The 17243-nt window shown below is 40.7% G+C and overlaps 2 protein-coding genes across 2 annotated transcripts in view; one reads left to right on the top strand and one right to left on the bottom strand.

The window, feature by feature from the left end:
• LOC128362248 (adhesion G-protein coupled receptor D2) overlaps positions 1-3291 on the top strand; it is a 93808-nt gene extending 90517 nt beyond the window's left edge. Inside the window, exon 25 of the mRNA XM_053322989.1 lies at positions 209-3291. Coding sequence (XP_053178964.1) covers positions 209-346 — 138 coding nt within the window. The 3' untranslated portion in view covers positions 347-3291. The remainder of the gene's footprint in view (positions 1-208) is intronic.
• The window catches only part of nr5a2 (nuclear receptor subfamily 5, group A, member 2), a 68870-nt gene continuing 54621 nt past the window's right edge, over positions 2995-17243 (bottom strand). The window contains exon 7 of the mRNA XM_053322486.1: positions 2995-4690. Within this exon, the coding sequence (XP_053178461.1) occupies positions 4443-4690 (248 nt within the window). The 3' untranslated portion in view covers positions 2995-4442. The remainder of the gene's footprint in view (positions 4691-17243) is intronic.

Below are 17243 nucleotides of genomic sequence, written 5' to 3'. Positions count from 1 at the left end.
AGCTTCAATGAAATGAGTAAAGACACACAGTACAAATCCTGTATGTTGTAATTCAATTAATATCGATTTGGAAATGTTCCTCAAGTCCTTCCATATGTACCTCTGTGGTTTTGTATTTCATGACTCAGTCTGATCGCAGTGCAAATGAGTACATTTTTCTTAAAGTGATTTAACACCCCCCACTTGCCCATCTCTTTCACCCAACCAGGAGCCTCCTCCCTCAGAAGTGGATGCCTTGCCGACTGGTTGTAGTCTTCACGTTCCTATGGATCTTGAGTTAACAGCTTCCTGTTTCTCTCGCAGCCACGCGCCTCAGAAAAGCTACGGCCTCGTCTACGTAGACTGACCTGGCAGGTGTGATGGGGATTGTAGTTTGGAATTATGAGTAAATTTTTTTCGTCAGAATTAATCGGATGTTTCCTTATTACTCTGGCTCCTTTTTTCTTCACTTCACCTGTGATCATTGTAGAGACACATGAATGTTTGTTAGGCCTGTGCCCCTGAGCACTACATTCCTAAATAATGCAGGTATTTTCAGTGAGGACGACTGCCTTAAAACACTCATTGTACGATGTGCTAAGTAAGAATGTAATCTAAATGCCTCAAATATAAATTTTATGTTAACTTAAATTTCAAGTTTTCACTAATGGCGCATTGTGTATTTTGACTTAAAATGATTGTGTTTTTTATGTTTTTCATGCATGTACTCTCTCATGGTACTTAAATGTGCTTGTGAAAGCATTATATTGTCCAGTAAAGTATGTGATAGTACTGCAACTGCTATTATATTAACAGAGTAATGGGGCACCCTTGTGACCACATAGTGTGAGATACTGTACATATCATGTAACTGATTTCATTCAGGTCATCACACTCTCTCTTTCATCATGTTTTCTGTTACTCTACTGTCAGACTTTTAAATAAAGGACAAAATAAAAAGACAAAAAAGAAACAGCAAAGTGATATTTCTGTATATAGATTTGGATTCAGCCCATGGACATACCTGTACAGATAAAAAATACAGTGAAACCATTTCCCCCTGTATTTATAGTCCCCAGCTGTTGCTTATCACAAGAAAACATGTGTTTAAAGAACAATGTCCCAAAGACACACACACTATTTGAGAAATAAGGTACCTATTTTTCTTTCCACAGCATATACTGTGTTTGGGAGAAAATAAAAATCTTTCATGTCAGTTTCATGTGTTTTTCCCTCAAGTCTGCATATGACTCATGAATGAATCTGTCGTTGCTTCATGCTGTGATTCTATAAAATGTTAAGAGGGTTGTTTGAATAGCTTTTCAGTGTTTCCCATTAAAAGATACATAACATTTATCTGGCTGTGTTAGTGTGCGGAGGAAGCTGGAATCTGGTGTTATAAGCATAATAATTATTTATTGAAATATGAGGAAAAATTCAATTAGCCTCAGAGAGACACCCCCCAGGACCAGGTAGCGATGTGACAGGGGAAGTCAGAATGTCAGCAAAGGGGGAAGAAGGTCATGGACAAGCGTAAGGAAAATAGCATTTGGATGTAATGTGTATCCATGTGTTGACAGCGTACACAAGTAGGTGAATGCACAAAGCTACTGTAGTCATTGTTAAAGTCCTCGTTTAAGTTTATATCCTGCAATCAAGTCTGTCCTTACAGTTACTCTTCAGCCACAGATGAGTTTGTTGTAAAGCAATGAACTGAATTTCAGACCACTGAAGTGACAGATGACCATTTTTCATCAAGCTTTACTAAATTTTATCTTCAAACTAACTCCACTTGGAGGTGTAGCAGGACTTCAGCAGTATTATAACAAACAAGTTTAAAAAATGGGACTTCTGCAATGACCACATTAATGTGCATGACTGCATGTCATATGGAGTTTGCCTGTATGTTATAGGAAGTCCAAGGCAGCTGCAGAACCTAAACACAGACATTCAGAGAGTAAGGAAAGATTGTCTGATCAATACACACAAATAATGAGGATGAAGATCAAAAAATTAGAGTTTGAGATCAGGAACAGCTTAATGGTATTTAAGAGAAGTTTTTTGAGCATTAAACAAGCCACTGAAAGACTTTTGATCATTCTATGTCTTAATTAACAAAATGTTGACAGGTAAACAAACACCTCAGCTTGTTTCAGGAGGCAAGTTTGAAAACATTTTTGAAAAAACTTTTAACAACAACTACTGTACATGTGAAGAACTCCCAAATGAGAATAATTTAGGATGCCAAACATTTAAGACAATGGAAAAGAATCTAAAAAAGAAACAAGCGGGTTTTGTTCATTTTGGACAGAAGTCACAGCTCACAGGGGGAAAGACGCAGTCTTTGGTATAGGAGCAAAGTGGACAGAGCAATGACGCAGGTTGAAATTCAGTAAGAAAAACAAATGCAGCACAAACACCTTTCACACCTACTCACTTAAATACAATACTCTTTTGAATGTACAGACTCAAACTTGCATTAACATTTAAAAAGACAAAAAAAACTGGTGATTTTTCGTTTCTTTTTATATTTTTTTTTTTCCTTTTTTTTCTTTTTTCTTTTTTGTTCTTGAAAGCCTGTTATTTTTGCTCCAGACCTGCATCTCTGAACTACGTGTGGAAACAAAACAAGAACATGCTACAGTAAACAAATTTATTCTGGCGCGGACACCTCACGTCATGTAACACAAAGATGGAAACCCAGAGACGCAATAAATTATCTTCATTATTAAGCGTAACCAGTGACATACTGTACATCAAAAAGGTAAAAGCACTGTAAATAATACAGAAAAAAAGTTCTAAAAAAACACCAAAAAAAAAAAAGGTTGAAAGTGAAACGGAACCCTTTTACAGCAATACATAAGGAACAAATGTTTGAAAGCCAGCAGACACAGATAGAAATTAATATTTTAAGTGTGATTCCTTTTTGATTTTAGTGTCTCACGACATAATTTAAGTACTGCTTTAAACAAATAAAAAACACTGTACACACACCAAAAAAGCAAACCAGAAGGATCTTTTTTTTTTCATTTCATCGATTTCATTTTTTAGGAAATCATTGCTTTGCAATTTATGCTTCATCACAGTTCTCTCCCATATGACCACATGAATGTAAACACCTGTTGAATTATTCTTTTTTTAAATTTTTACAACATTAATACTTTATATATATATTTGTACATATTTTCATTCACATCTGCACGGTTTAGCTAGCATGGTAATGAAATAAGGCAAGACTCACATAACTGTGACATCACAAATCTTTTTTTTTTTCTTCTGTTATAATACTGATTATAAAGGGTTTTTTGTAATTTCCTTCTTCTGTTCTGCAGCAGGCTTTGGTCTTTCCAGGACAAAGGCAGATTAAATCCTTCTGCGTCTCCAGAATAACGCTTTGTTTTGTTCCAGTTTTGATGAAATAATAAAAGGGAGGGTGTGTTTTTTGCAGAAAAAAATGGCTATAAATACAATTGTTTCAGCCGACATTATTAATTGAATTTATTTAACACTGGTCTTTCTGAGGTACATAGTTTAAGATGATTCGGAGATGTGAAATAAGAAAGGGGAACCACAAGGTGACCACGAGGAGTAAATGACGTCCATTACAAGAGAACAAAAACATCTCATTTTTCTTCTTACTGGCCTATTTATCATTTTGTTCATGAAAGGACATTTCTTTTTAGACCATTGTTTTTTTATCCATCAGTTCTCCCTTTTCAGTCAGGTCAAGCTGCCGTGGCAGGCGTCTCGTGTGAGTTCAAAAAACAGACATGATGGCAGGTAAGAGTCTCTAGCCTGGCATGTCTGTTTGTCTTCACAGTACCAACGACAGCCTAAAAGCCCGTCTCAGTGAGGTCCGTGAGCACACCGGAGGATCGTCGACCGAAACAAACCACCGCTCTTGTCACAAAGCTGTCTGAAAGATTTGCGGTGTCACACAGCTTCCTTTCTCAGCACAGAAAGCCTCTAACAGTGTCACCAGCACTAAAACACTGAAGGGTTGTTACCTCTGTAAGCTGCAGCCTGCTAATCTTGATAGTCTGTGCTCGTGCAGACGATTAGATACCATCTCATAGAGTCAAATGCAGTGTTTGTTTCAAGTGTTTTTCTTTTTTGTCCTTTTAAATATTGTCTTTTTCTGTGTGGTTGAGGAGGAGCGGCTCTTCTTTCAGACTCTTTATTTTTTTCCGGAATAAAGGGATCCATATGCTGTTTATGTGTATGCACATGTGCAGGTGTGTTTGTCCAAATCACTATTTCAAGTGGTAAATTGAAAGATCAAAATGAGCTGAATATAAACAAGAGTTGCCAACATTCTCCATTCTCCACCCTCCACATCATGGCACAGTCATGTCTGGGCTGGAGGTTGAGTTTGGTAAAAGCATTATTTGGGAGTTTTTGGGCCACAGCAAAACCTCTTAAGGTGTCCATACAGCTGCATTGTGGGTAGCGCAGTCCCCCTCCTAGGCTCTCTTGGCATGTAGCATTTCGATGAGCAGGTTGTTGCAGGGCACGTCGCCATTCAGGTGTTTATAGTAAAGGTATTCTTCGGCCTGCAAGCTGATGGCTCGAATCTCAGGCAGCCGGAGGAGCAGCTGGCCAAACTTGTCCGTTTGCTGCGGGTAGTTACACATGACGTAGTCCAGCAGTGCTGCGTTGACCTGCTCCTGGACGCTTTCTACCAAATGGAAGTTCTCCAGGTTCTTCACATCTACAGGAGGAGGCAAGAAAAAGATTTGGTGAGTTGACATTTTAACAAGTGAGAACTGTGAAGAAGAATGAGGACACCAATGAAAATGAAAACTGAGCCACAGACATACAGTCATGGTAGATATATGTGAAGCCTTCAGCTCTCACACAGCACCTAAATAAGTTTCTAAATGCAAAAGTCCACCTCAGTAGAGTCCAGTCATAGTTAATTTCTGTGTTCTGTTCAGCTACTATCTAACTTTTTTTTTTAAGTTGCTGGATGAAGGGTTTATGTTAATTGCAAAAAGAGTGTGGGTTTAAAAATCAACTACTTTCATGTCTCATGTTATCTCAAATCACAACTGGCACCGCATCAGAGCAGAAACTATCACTCAAGAAAGTTTTATAGTTATCACATTGTCCTCAATTTGGAGACAATTCAAAGGGCTTTAATGGTTCATATTTCAAAGACAAAGGAGTTAGAGTGATTTGTCCTCTTTTATCATAGGACAGTGTTATGAGTTGAATTCTTTGGTTTCTGGCTTATTTTTTACTTTAAGAGGGCTTCAGAATGAGCCGCATGACGAAACATCCCCACGTCCCCCTTTTCTTCCTCTGAAATATCTCTTGAGACTGCCATGTAGAAGGAATCAGGTAAAGGCAAAAAAAAGAAGCTTGTCCTCTTGAGAGATTAATTCCCTAGGAGTCAATGAATTATGTAGGGCAGAGTTACAGCCATATTAGCGCCAGAGCTGCTCCTTAACCTCCTTAACGGCTTCACCATCCTTTTTATCATCACATAACAGAATGTGACATTATTATGAGTGAAAATGTCAACAGAGAAAGACGCATTATTCTTCTGAAAAACAGTCATCCTATTAACTGCAGAGTGCAATAAAAGTGCAGGTAATCGTCTTGGTGGGAAGTGTTTTTTTTTTTTTGTTAATTCCTTGTGCAAATTTTGCATCTTTCTAAAATCCTACCTTTCCGCGCAGCTATAAGCACTTTTCCTTGGCAATAATAAGCTCACTGGGGGTTCAAGCTGATTATTGCAAGACAAGACAAAAATGTGCTAAATGGATAATGGTGGACCAGAGCACTGTGTGTACTTGTCATGATTATGAAGCAGCAGGGCTACAGAATATTTAATCACATAGTAGTTATGTGTGTGTGTGTGTGTGTGTGTGCGCGCATCTGTGTTACTTTGTGTGTGAGTGAAATCTTTTATTAATCTGTTTGACCCCAGGTCGAGTGTGTTCACGGAGGGCTAATGTGGAATGACAGAGTCCCGGTGTCCAGTTGACACCTCCGGACCAACACACACTAACATATTATACCACCTCTCACACGTAATCTGTGCTTCTCTCTCAGACACACACATACTCAGACACTAATCCATGGAAATACACACAATATTTCATTCTCTCTCGCAAAATATCCCCCTCCAATACACACACACTCACTCACACACACACACACACACACACACACACACACACACACACACACACACACACATCCACCCACCCAGAGCATTAGGAGGAAGGAGGGGGAGATAAATCAGCAGCTAATGAGGTCTAGAGAATGAGAAGCAGGTCCTTCAAGGCACTTCCATCTATGATGCACTCTACCATTACAATCTTTATGTGTGTGTGTCTGCCTGTTCATGTGTAAGTGTCGGTGCTTATGTGTGAGCTGGCGTGTAGCGTGTGCATGCTCACCCTGACCTCTGGGTGACATGGCGGGGGCTAAATAAGGCCAAGAGGAGGGCAGGAAAAGGTTGACGGGGTGTGGCTTGTGTGACAAAGAACCCTCCAAACAAACATGACGCGCTTTTTCCTGCTGCCACTCAGCCGTCTGACCCCCTATCACACTCCTGAACTGGCTTTCACACCGCCAACACAAAGCACGAATACAACCTTACATAAGTGGAGTCAGTAGAGTGTGGGCTTCAAGTTTTAAAGCACAGATGTCCTATGCAGGTTAACACCAACAAAAAGCTGTTTTTTTGTTTTTAAAAAAAATCCTCACAAGCAATTACACATGTAGCAAAGTAATGCAGAGAAAAGTTTATGAGTTGTATCCTTTTTTGTGCTGATCTGTGCTATACCCATGATTTTAGAAATATTGACAAGTCCATATCCCTCCAATATGTATATGTCCAATAAATATGTTGAACTATGTTTTCTGTAAATGTTATCCTCCAAATTTCATTTTACAGCTTTCTCCACACCACCAGGAATAATAATGTGAAGCAAATACAATGTGAGTAAAGACTGGTGTCAGGTATTAAAAGCTCACATTCTGAGATTTGTTGTTATATTCCCAAAATAAGGTATAATAATAAAGGCTCTGATATCAATGCATATGAATATATATAATAATAAAATTGTTGTGTTGTTTGGCCTTAGTATTTCAAGTCTAATCATCCAAGAATCATCCAAAAAGAATACCCGAATTTTAACTGAAAACTTATGTGCACCATAGTATCATTAAGTATAATAAGGCCTTTTTCTACTATTTCTTATAGTCAAATATTGTTTATTCTAATTGTCTGATATAATTCAGGGAATGTGTTTTTCTGCGTGTTTTATGCAGGATAGACACTGTCAGTGAGAAACATACAGTATCATGTCCTACTTGATAATCAGTTCAGGGATGACAGAGCCCCTTTTGAGTGTGATTTGCTTAAATCTGCAGCAACATGACAAGGTGAGCCGAGATCACAGCAAAAACATGTGAGGTGTTGCCATGGTTTTTCAGAGCGATTTGTCCATGCGTGTGTCTACATGAGTGTGTATGGAGTGGAGTGTGATTGGTGTATGTGTGGATGGGGGGGGGGGGGGGGTGGACTACAACAGAGAATTAGTACCCAATGTCTCTGTCAAGCTGATTAGGGGAAAGTGAGTCAAAAAATTTAAATTGCAAATTATTAACAGAGCCCCTTTTGAAAAAATAATGAATGAGGTCTTCCAAGTTAAAAAAAAAAAAAAAGCGCACAAATGACAAAAGCACAATAACTTCTCCCATTTGGGGGAGGGGGGGGGGGGGTAAGAGGAAAAAAAACCAAAACACTTGGTTTGACAAGAAATTTTCCCATTTTTGTTGCTCATCAAATCAGACAAGGGGATTGATAATAATTTACTGATCATTCAAAGGATGTGGAAGGAGAGAATAGAGGTGGGGGGATGGGGGGGATTAAAAAAGGCAAAAAACCCCAACAATTGATCAATGATTCCCAGACAGTGTCAGGTCGGAGCATTAAGTGTGCTAAGCGCTCTCTCCTTTTCCTTCAATTCCCTCTAACCCCCCCTCCTCTCTCTCTCTCTCTCTCTCTCTCTCTCTCTCTCTCTCTCTCTCTCTCTCTCTCTCTCTCTCTCTCCCTCCCTCTCTCTCTCTGTCTCTCTCTCTCTCTTCCTTTCTCCATCTCATCGTTCAGTCACTGTGGGACTAATTATCAACTTTTTTTCACATAAAACAGCCACAGTTCGTTGCAGCGCCGCGTCCGAATACTCAAATGGAAACCCTGAGGTCCCGTGGAATACATTGTTTCATTTGACGGGCGATCATGCTGAAGCCAGCGACCTAATGGAAAAGCACACACACACACACACACGAACACAAACACACATTAATTCTCTCTTTCACAGAGCCCCTGAAATCACCACTGTGCTTTTTAATTAGACTAGATCTGCTCTGTGCTGTGAGTGTGTGTGTATGTGTGTGTGTGTGTCTGTATGTGCTTTTGCTTTTACACCCTTTTACCACCCCTTACAATCAACCTGCTCAAGACACACACACACACACACACACACACACACACACACACACACACACACAAAGCATTTAGACACACTACACATTCACTCATGCAAATACTGGCTTCATTACTGGTCTCAATAACGCCTCAAAGAGTGGACACTATGGTGTGAAACAACTCTGATCACGAAAGTAAAGCACATCACTTGGTGTTCAAGTTCACTCTACAAAAGCAAGCAGGCGTCACTTCACCTTTAAGAGGTAGAAAACCTCTGCAATTTACACTAAGACAGCCTAGTAATTACATCCTAACGGTGTATGACCTGATGCTTTTGTATATATACACAATTTAGGACATCTGATTAAAAAAAAAAAATCAAATCAAATTCACGCACATTATTTGTGTACAAGTGGTTTCCTGTTTGCCACATAAGAAGTTTGAAAAATTAATTACAGTTAGGAAAAAATAGCATTGGAATGTCTTTTTGTAGAGGTTGGGAATGGACAAATTATTCACACATTTACCTTCCATCATGCTGTTTCCTCATCAAACTACCTCCTGTTTTCCTTCAAGTTTTCTTTGCGTAAACCACTGACAACAGTTATACATGGCAGAATACCTCCATATTCTTCCACCATTACACTTTTCATGTCCCAATCAATCAATCTCTAAGTCAGGTGCTGCCAATCCACTGTCTACCTTGTGTTTCCTGCTGGGTCCAAAAACAACTCATAAAACTCATGAATGGTTATTGAGCCAAGTGCTGTCAGTAAACTTGGCCAATTAAACATAAGTGGAAGACAAACTAGTCAGTTCCTGTACAGGCAGTATTCAGTGGCTCACCTTTTCCAATAGGACTTTCATAGGCGTTTATATGAGTCTGTCAAAGTTGAAGCACGTTTTACTACAGCAGCGGTACTTCAAAGAGCAAAGAGTTGAACCCACATCCAGGCCTCTTTATTGCACTCCACTGGATTGTTATCAAGTCAACACTGTCCACCGCTACTTTATTCATTATTAATCTGCCTCGCAGCTTGGCTCCAATCAGAGACGGAGGCGTTGACAGAACAGAATCCAATAACCTTTGACTCTGAGTGGGTTGAAGGGACCAAAAGAGGACTAAGGACTTAACGACGTGTACTGTAGAGCTACATTTTCATTGGGGAAACGTATCTGTGTGTCTGTGTGTCTGTGTGTGTGTGGTGTTAAAAAACAGGGCAGCAAGGGCAGTCAAAGCAAATAAGGGCCAAGGGGTAAGGGGTAATGACCGCATGGTTAACAGTATCACTTAAGTAGGCTATTATCAGAGTTATGGTGCACTGTTCTGATAGCCGGGATTTGTATTGCAGTATACCAAACCCCTTTACCTCCCATTTTACCCTCACACAACCATAAACTTGTGAAATACTCAAGCTCACACTACAGCTACACATATGCTCTCCTTAGCTCCCATCAATACTCCACTGACAACACTGCATGTTGAAGTGTGTATTTCCTCTACAGGAGCTTCCCCTTTAGAGCATTACAGTCTTCATGTAGGTATGCTTGCCAGCAAACAAGTTTCCCTGCTCCCTGGAGCTCTCAGCCCAGTTGTTTTCCTCCAAGTCCCATTTGGGGAATTCCCTCTCTCTGCGATACGACACCTCAGCGTTAGAGGCATCAGGCGTATGGGGGCAAGACTGCTGTTGTTAATGCTTCTCAACAATTAATGTGGTCTCTTTGAGACTTGATTCACTGAAGGCAAACAGAATAACTAGCATCATGGCTTTGCTATCACAGGATGCAAAAGGATCATGTATAACCTCAGTAGAGTTTATTAGAGTTTATATTATCCGTTTGAGCTCTTATCAGTTGGATTTTGATCTTTAATAATAAAAGACAGAATCAAATCTGTTCTGTGTTAGATATCACTCCCTTGTCCACTCAGTCACTATACTAAGACACTTGACAGTTAACTCTGCAGTATAGTGAGCTGTACAGTGACACTCAGACACTGTGGATCACTTTTTAGCATCAATTTTGTATCATCACTTCACATGACTCTACGTTCAATTGCTGTCCTCTGACAATAAAAGGAGACTGTACAGAAAATGTTTTTTTTTCCAGAGCTGCAATGGACAAAAAATTGGTTGCAAGTAGGCTTTATATGAAGTATAAGTACAGAAAATGACACTGTATTAATTCGCTGCCTCACATATTTTATTTGCCCTGCCCATCATAACTTAATGCCAAAAGCACAGTTGGAGATAGCTAATTTCAAATGAAAGATTTTGAAAAGGAAAGAAGCTTCAAACTGGCCTTTCTATTCTATATTTAATATATTGAAAGGATTTTGGGAAGATTTTTCACCCTAATTAAGTTTTTTTTTACATTTAATAAAGGCCTCATTGAGTCCTGAACAGTGACCCAACAGTGACTTTAGTTCACCAGCATACAGTGAGTTAATGTAGCTAAATGCCCTTAAGCTAACATGGAGCCCAATGTCTAGAGGCCAAATTTCCTTTGCGCTAACAATGCATAATATTAACAGCATCATAGTTCCTGGCTCTGAAAACATGCCACCAATCGGGATGGGCTATTGTCAGTGTGTCAGAATAAAGGCCCATTTGCCCGCCGACTCATCAAACCCTCCCTTTAGCCACTCAGAGGGGCAAATGCCATGCGGCTATGAAAGGGAATTAAGCAGGTATGTTCCAGTTGGGGATATATTAGGTCAAATCTAAACCTCTGCCGACAACATTGCTATTGTTGTTAAGCTAAACAGGTAGCAGTTGGTTCACTTATGTCGCCCAAGGACGGGTCGGCGAGCTTGGCGGGGCGATGCAAAAAGGTCGAGAGATATTGAGAGGAAGGGAAAAGTGCCTTAGGTATGATAAAATAAACAAGAGAGAAGGGGCTCCGAGCAGGAGGGAGACAAGCTTCTCTCATTGCCTATGCTGGCTGGAAGGTGCTGGGGATTTATCCTGAGGTGAAAGGGAAAACAAATTTACATCCTGTATCAGTTGGTTCTGTCTGTGGCTGTTATTATGGACTTTGAGGTCTTCAACAGATGGGTATGGCTGGGGAGTCAGTGGGGTGAACTCTTTTATTTATTTATTTTCTACATACTGTAAGATGGTGTGAGTTACTCAGAAAGGTACTACTACAATTTTCATAAACATTTTTTAAAACAGACATTTATCAAACAATATATTATTTTAAATATATATATATATATATATATATATATATATATATATATATATATATATACTCAAAGTACAACACAAAAAGTGTTGATAAATAGATCAATGATTTTTTTTTTGTTCTGTGCCATCGCTTAAGATATTTTTGTCAACTGCCCCTATTTGGTGCTGTTCATTTCTGACATGCTGCAGGCTCATGGGATAAAAATCACATTTCTGGGGGAAAAAAATCCCATTGTCTCAGCATTATGAAAATCCATTTGCCAGAGGGATACTGAGAGACTTGAATCAACAATGAACCTAGTGCTTAGCCCTCTGTGGTCCCTCTAGTCTCCCCTCCCTCCACTTCTTCTTTATCCCCCCTGGAGGCAGAACCAAATGCCTTTCAATGAGCCGACCTCGGTCAGTGTGGAGCGCCCACAGGTGCTCCACTGACCTCGGATAGTGTGGAGCACCCACAGGTCCCTGCTCTCTCACCTTCTTAATGCCGTCTGGATTGTACGGACAGTTAACCCCCCCCTCGAACAGTGTGGAGCACTCACAGGTCCCTGCTCTCTCACCTTCCTAATGCCAATGTACGTCTGTACAATCCAGTCCCCTCCCTCACCAAAACAGCTCCCAGTCATGTAGCTATATGCAGCTAATGATGTTAACACTTGACTGACAGGCTCAAATGTAACAGAGAACGATCCGGACAAAGAGTCACCGTGTTTGGTGTAATATGAAGAAATGATCTATGGAGCAATAAAAAGGAAGAAAATAAAATTAGAAATCAATATTGCCGTGCCTGTGAGGCTCTTCTACACTTTACTTCTCACTTCATTTGTACCTGTCAGCAACAGTAGACACAGGCACAGGTTATAATGTCTGTGTGTGTGTGTGTGTGCGTGTGTGTGTGTGTGTGTGTGTGTGTGTGTGTGTGTGTGTGTGTGTGTGTGTGTGTATGTGTGTGTGTGTGTGTGTGTGTGTGTTGTTGCTGTCTCTATCTGTCTGTATCAATGCATGCGTGTGAACCTCGTTTACATTCAGTGCACTTTTGCACCCCTTGGCTAATTACACACAGGGTTTGTTTGGTGGTGTAGGGAGGGCGTGGGGAGTGGAGGGGCATGTCAACCTTTCTTGTTTATGATAAAGTGACAGAAAATCATTGGGGGGTCAAGTACCCCTCGCCAACCCTCCACCACCCCGAAAACTCCTGCAGCAGTACAGAAGGTGCCTGGTGTGGGAAGCCTCCCCTTTAATGAGACCATTAAAGGGCCCGTCTCCCCGTCAATAGATTTCTCTCATTCTTTCTCTGACAAATTTGAATTAATAATTCAGCGCCAAGCGCCTGGGGATGTATATTTTCAGCATGAAGGACAGTTAATCCATAGCGTCATTCTCCCCCCTCCCCTCTCACTCCTTCCTCTCTCCTGCACTCTCTCATTTCACATCTACCCTGCTCTCTCTCCCTCCTCCTTTGCTCCATTCTCATTTGATGATGGAAGCCAGCAGGTAGAGTGCTGACTAAAGAAAGAGTGTGCCGCATGTTTTCCACACCTTCTTTTAACTTCTTTGTTCTCAGTGTGATTTTCATCCCCTGTCACGTGTCAAGCGGAGTCAACTTAAGTGCAAATTGGGGTTTAATTTATTCGAAAGTATTGCATGGCTGGTAGTCCTTCTCTCCTCCCCCTCAGGGTTAATTTAAGATGACAAGTTTGCACACTGCTTCTCAAAGCTGGAGTTGATTTAGAGGACTGGGGTTTTGCTGAATGTTTTCACTGAAACAAATGTTGGAACTCTCAAATGCACAATACAAGGAAATTAGAGGAAATGGGTAATTTTGAGGATAAACCACAGAGACGCTTGAATAATAAAAAAAATATATATTGTGGAGTGTGTTTGTCTGTGGTTGTGGGTGTTTGTTTGTGTTCTATACCAACTGTGGTTTGCGTTTCACCAGTTTTGTTGGATGGATTTTAAGTGACAAAACAGGCCTGTTTCAGTGTCCTCCAGTAAACATTTGGCTACATTTTAACTGTAAAAACAACAATACCAAAAACAACAGAATATGCAGGAAAAAGAGCAAGTACAGTAAACAACCAAAAGAATTGCTTCTGTGAGTAGTCATAGAATGATAAACTGCTTATGCCCAAACTGTGTCATAATCTACAAGAAAGAAGGAGCTAAACATGCTGGGATATCATGCAACACTTGTGTTTCTTAATCAATAATAGACTATGATTACATAAGTAGTGTAATTAATGTCAAGCATGTAGTTAGCGTTTATCTCCATAAGGTAGCTAATTAAAGTGTGTTTTTCTCCTGGACAACTTAAACAGAAATTTAATGAATATTTGAGGAACTGATGACTGGTTATAGAGTACAGGCTTAAGGCTTCAGGCTGTATTAAGGTTGTTAAGTTTGCTACCTATATGTAAATGATCATCACTGAGCACTGTTTGAATGTACAGGCTTACAGTTTAATGCCAACAGTAACTTTGGTTATCGGTGCCAGGTGGCACTAAAGTACAACTTTATGCACTAAGGCAGCTCACACAGGCCAAGGCTTACCATAACAAATGGCTGGCAATCCCAAGGAATAAGCCTTTAAATTACATAGTATGATTTTGTGACGATATGAAAAGGTTTGTATTTAAGTACTATAGGTTTGTGTGTGTAAAGAAAATGTTCAATTGATTAATGTCCTCCTGTGTTTTAACATGTGTTGCTCCTCTCAGCTACCTTACACCTGCATTTGTCAGCAGCTCTTACATTTTCATTGCACTACCATGTTTTTTTTTTCTTTTAAAAGAAAGCCAAAACAAGGACTAGCTCTGATGCACGTGTGTGTGTGTGTGTGTGTGTGTGTGTGTGTGTGTGTATCTTTGTGTGTAACACTGTGGACTCAGAAGGCTTTGTTGCTTAAAATATCCTTCAGGACAAGAATCAAGAGACAAGTAAGGAGCTGTGATGGTTCAGTAGTGGGGGTGTGGGGTCACAGGGTGGGTTGGGACTCAGCAAAGAGAGGGAGCGAGTGAGAAAGGGTGGAAGAACAAGAGACTGCGAGCCAGGGCACCTGTTGGATCATCTGTGCTTCAAAAACATTTAATCACTGTCTCTGGTTACACACACATACACGCACACGCACACACACCACGTTAAAGCTCCACTGTTCTCTGCTCTGCCAGAAGTATCTTGTAACCACATTGTCCAAAGAAACAACACACATACACACACACACACACACACACACACACAGAGAGAAGCTCAAAGAGCAAAGGGAAGAGTGTGTATAATCTTATAGCAGCCACCTGACTTCCATATAGCTTACCACCACCATAGTTTAAACACATGCCTCTGCACTGTACACATTCATACAGGAACACAATGGCCGACAATCCACATGCCAGGCAGTCCTGTGATGCCAGAGAGCTCCATTTGTGATATCAGGCCAATAGGTGAATGCAGAGGATTATTTTTACTTGCCAGTGTTTTAGCATGTGAACGCTGACACAATTGCAAGAGTTAAGTCAGTCAGAAATCAGCAACAACTGACATGTTTTAATCCAAAAATTAGATTTGTCATTTGACAGACTGGTAAAATACTACAATGGAGATATTGGAAGCATTTCTTAAACATTTTAAAACTAGAAAATGATTAATCTCAATCACTATCCATCATGGACATCAAATGTTTTGGACTAAATGTTTTTGATGTATGATGTATACTGTACGTCACCACTTTTATCTTTACTAGGCTGTAATCAACAATTATTAATCTGACTTCAGTCTACGCTGATGTCTTTTACACTTTGCATGTAGTGATGATCGTCCAATGAGTAACACTAATGACACATCATGAGCTATAGCGACCGTAAACGCCATGTCATAAATGTTTGTCTTTGCTGCGGAAGACACTAGAACTGTAGCTTTTACAGAGGCATTGATTGAAGGAGTGAAGGGCTGCAATTCATGTTTACAACTTTACAAATGATTGACAAAGCGGCTGTGTAAAGCTGGGAGTCCATCTGATTGCATTTGTATTTTTGAACATTTGACCTGTGCTATTGACCCGTGATACACTTAAGGACTGAGGGGCCACACCACCACCCTTTGGCCTGGATCCCATGGTGTTTTGTGTTTACATGAGTATCTGTATATGTGTGTATGTGTGTGTCATTTCCACCTGATACTCTATCTGTATGTGAGTGCATGTGTGCGGCTGCGATGGCTTCTTGGAAGCAAGAAAGAGAGCGAGAGAGAAACATCACTGGTTGAGGCAGCTCTGTAGGGAGGGTTGTGTAACTCTTTGCTGCTGTTTGTATGTAATGTTTAAATAAGGTCGAGGCAGGCAGTCTGATCAATACACTGCATGAGCATGGAATGACACACACGCACACACACCAACACAGACACAGTCCTCATCTTGCAGCACTGTTGTAAATCTACAGCTTGTGAGTGAAACATTGATGCTCTTTCGATTGCAAGAATCAGCTCAGATTTGTTGGCAGTTTGCCTTTTTTAGTTTATGATGGTCTTGCAACAATGTTTTTTTGACTCAACACAAAACTTGTCATGGCAAGAGTGAAAAGTAGGTTTGAGACCAGTTGTAATTGCAGTAAGATAATAAGATGTAAAATAAGTATTTTGAACTAATTATTGAACTGCAATGATCATAGCCAGTGACTTGTGTGATATCTATTTCACAAATCATTCAAATCAAGAGTGGGATTTTCTGCAGCACTCCAATGTAGGCACAATTTGTTTGCTGAGTCTGTTTTCCTCAACTAATATTAGCCTGTTTTCCACAGGGTCCCAGATAGCCCAGGTCTGTCCTCCCCACCCCAAACAGACATCCCTCAGCCTTTAATTGGAGAGGAGTAGCTACCTAGCTAGTACAGCGCTGGGACCCAAGCTGTGGCCACTGAGAATGCATTAGCATTAGCATTGCAGCAGTCCGACCTGTACATAATGATAACCTCAAGCTCAGGCCATTGGGAGCAGCCCCTGCGCGCACACGCACACACACACACACACACACACACACACACACATACACACACACACACACATACAAAAACAGACTCTACACACAAATGCACATTGGTACACACTCCCTGCCCCCGCCTTCCCCTGTACACGCAGTCACGTAAACAAGCAAGTGTAATGCAGCCCCAGCGGTGGGCTGCTCGACGATCGGAGGAGGGGGAAAAAAATCAGTTGCCACCGTTCGGCTGAAAAGTGTGTGTAATGAACTTGAGTTCCATTGATCGGGACTGAGAGCACAGAACCGGGGGCTGTTTGTCCCAGAAGGGCTGCCGTACCGCTGCTCTGGAGCCCCTCATAAATGTTTGAGAGGCCTCAGCCGCTCCAGATCCACACTACCTGGGTGTAGATTCTCTGTTACAACACACATACACATCCAGGTTGATGCTGATGATGGATGCATGGTTGGCCGGTGGTGGTGGTGGATGAGGGGGTCGATTGTTATTTTAGCTTGATGACATTTAGGTGGTATGTGTGTGTGTTTTTGTGGCAGAGAACTGTGCGTGTGATGATGACAGTGTTGTGTGCAGATCATATCAAAACTTCTTTGCATGTTTTACATTCTTACTTTGCAAATATCATCCGCTACCCCTGAACAGAAA

Source organism: Scomber japonicus, chromosome 7 (genome assembly GCF_027409825.1).
Source record: "Scomber japonicus isolate fScoJap1 chromosome 7, fScoJap1.pri, whole genome shotgun sequence".
NCBI lineage: Eukaryota > Metazoa > Chordata > Actinopteri > Scombriformes > Scombridae > Scomber > Scomber japonicus.
This window is presented reverse-complemented; position numbering and strand designations above follow the sequence as displayed.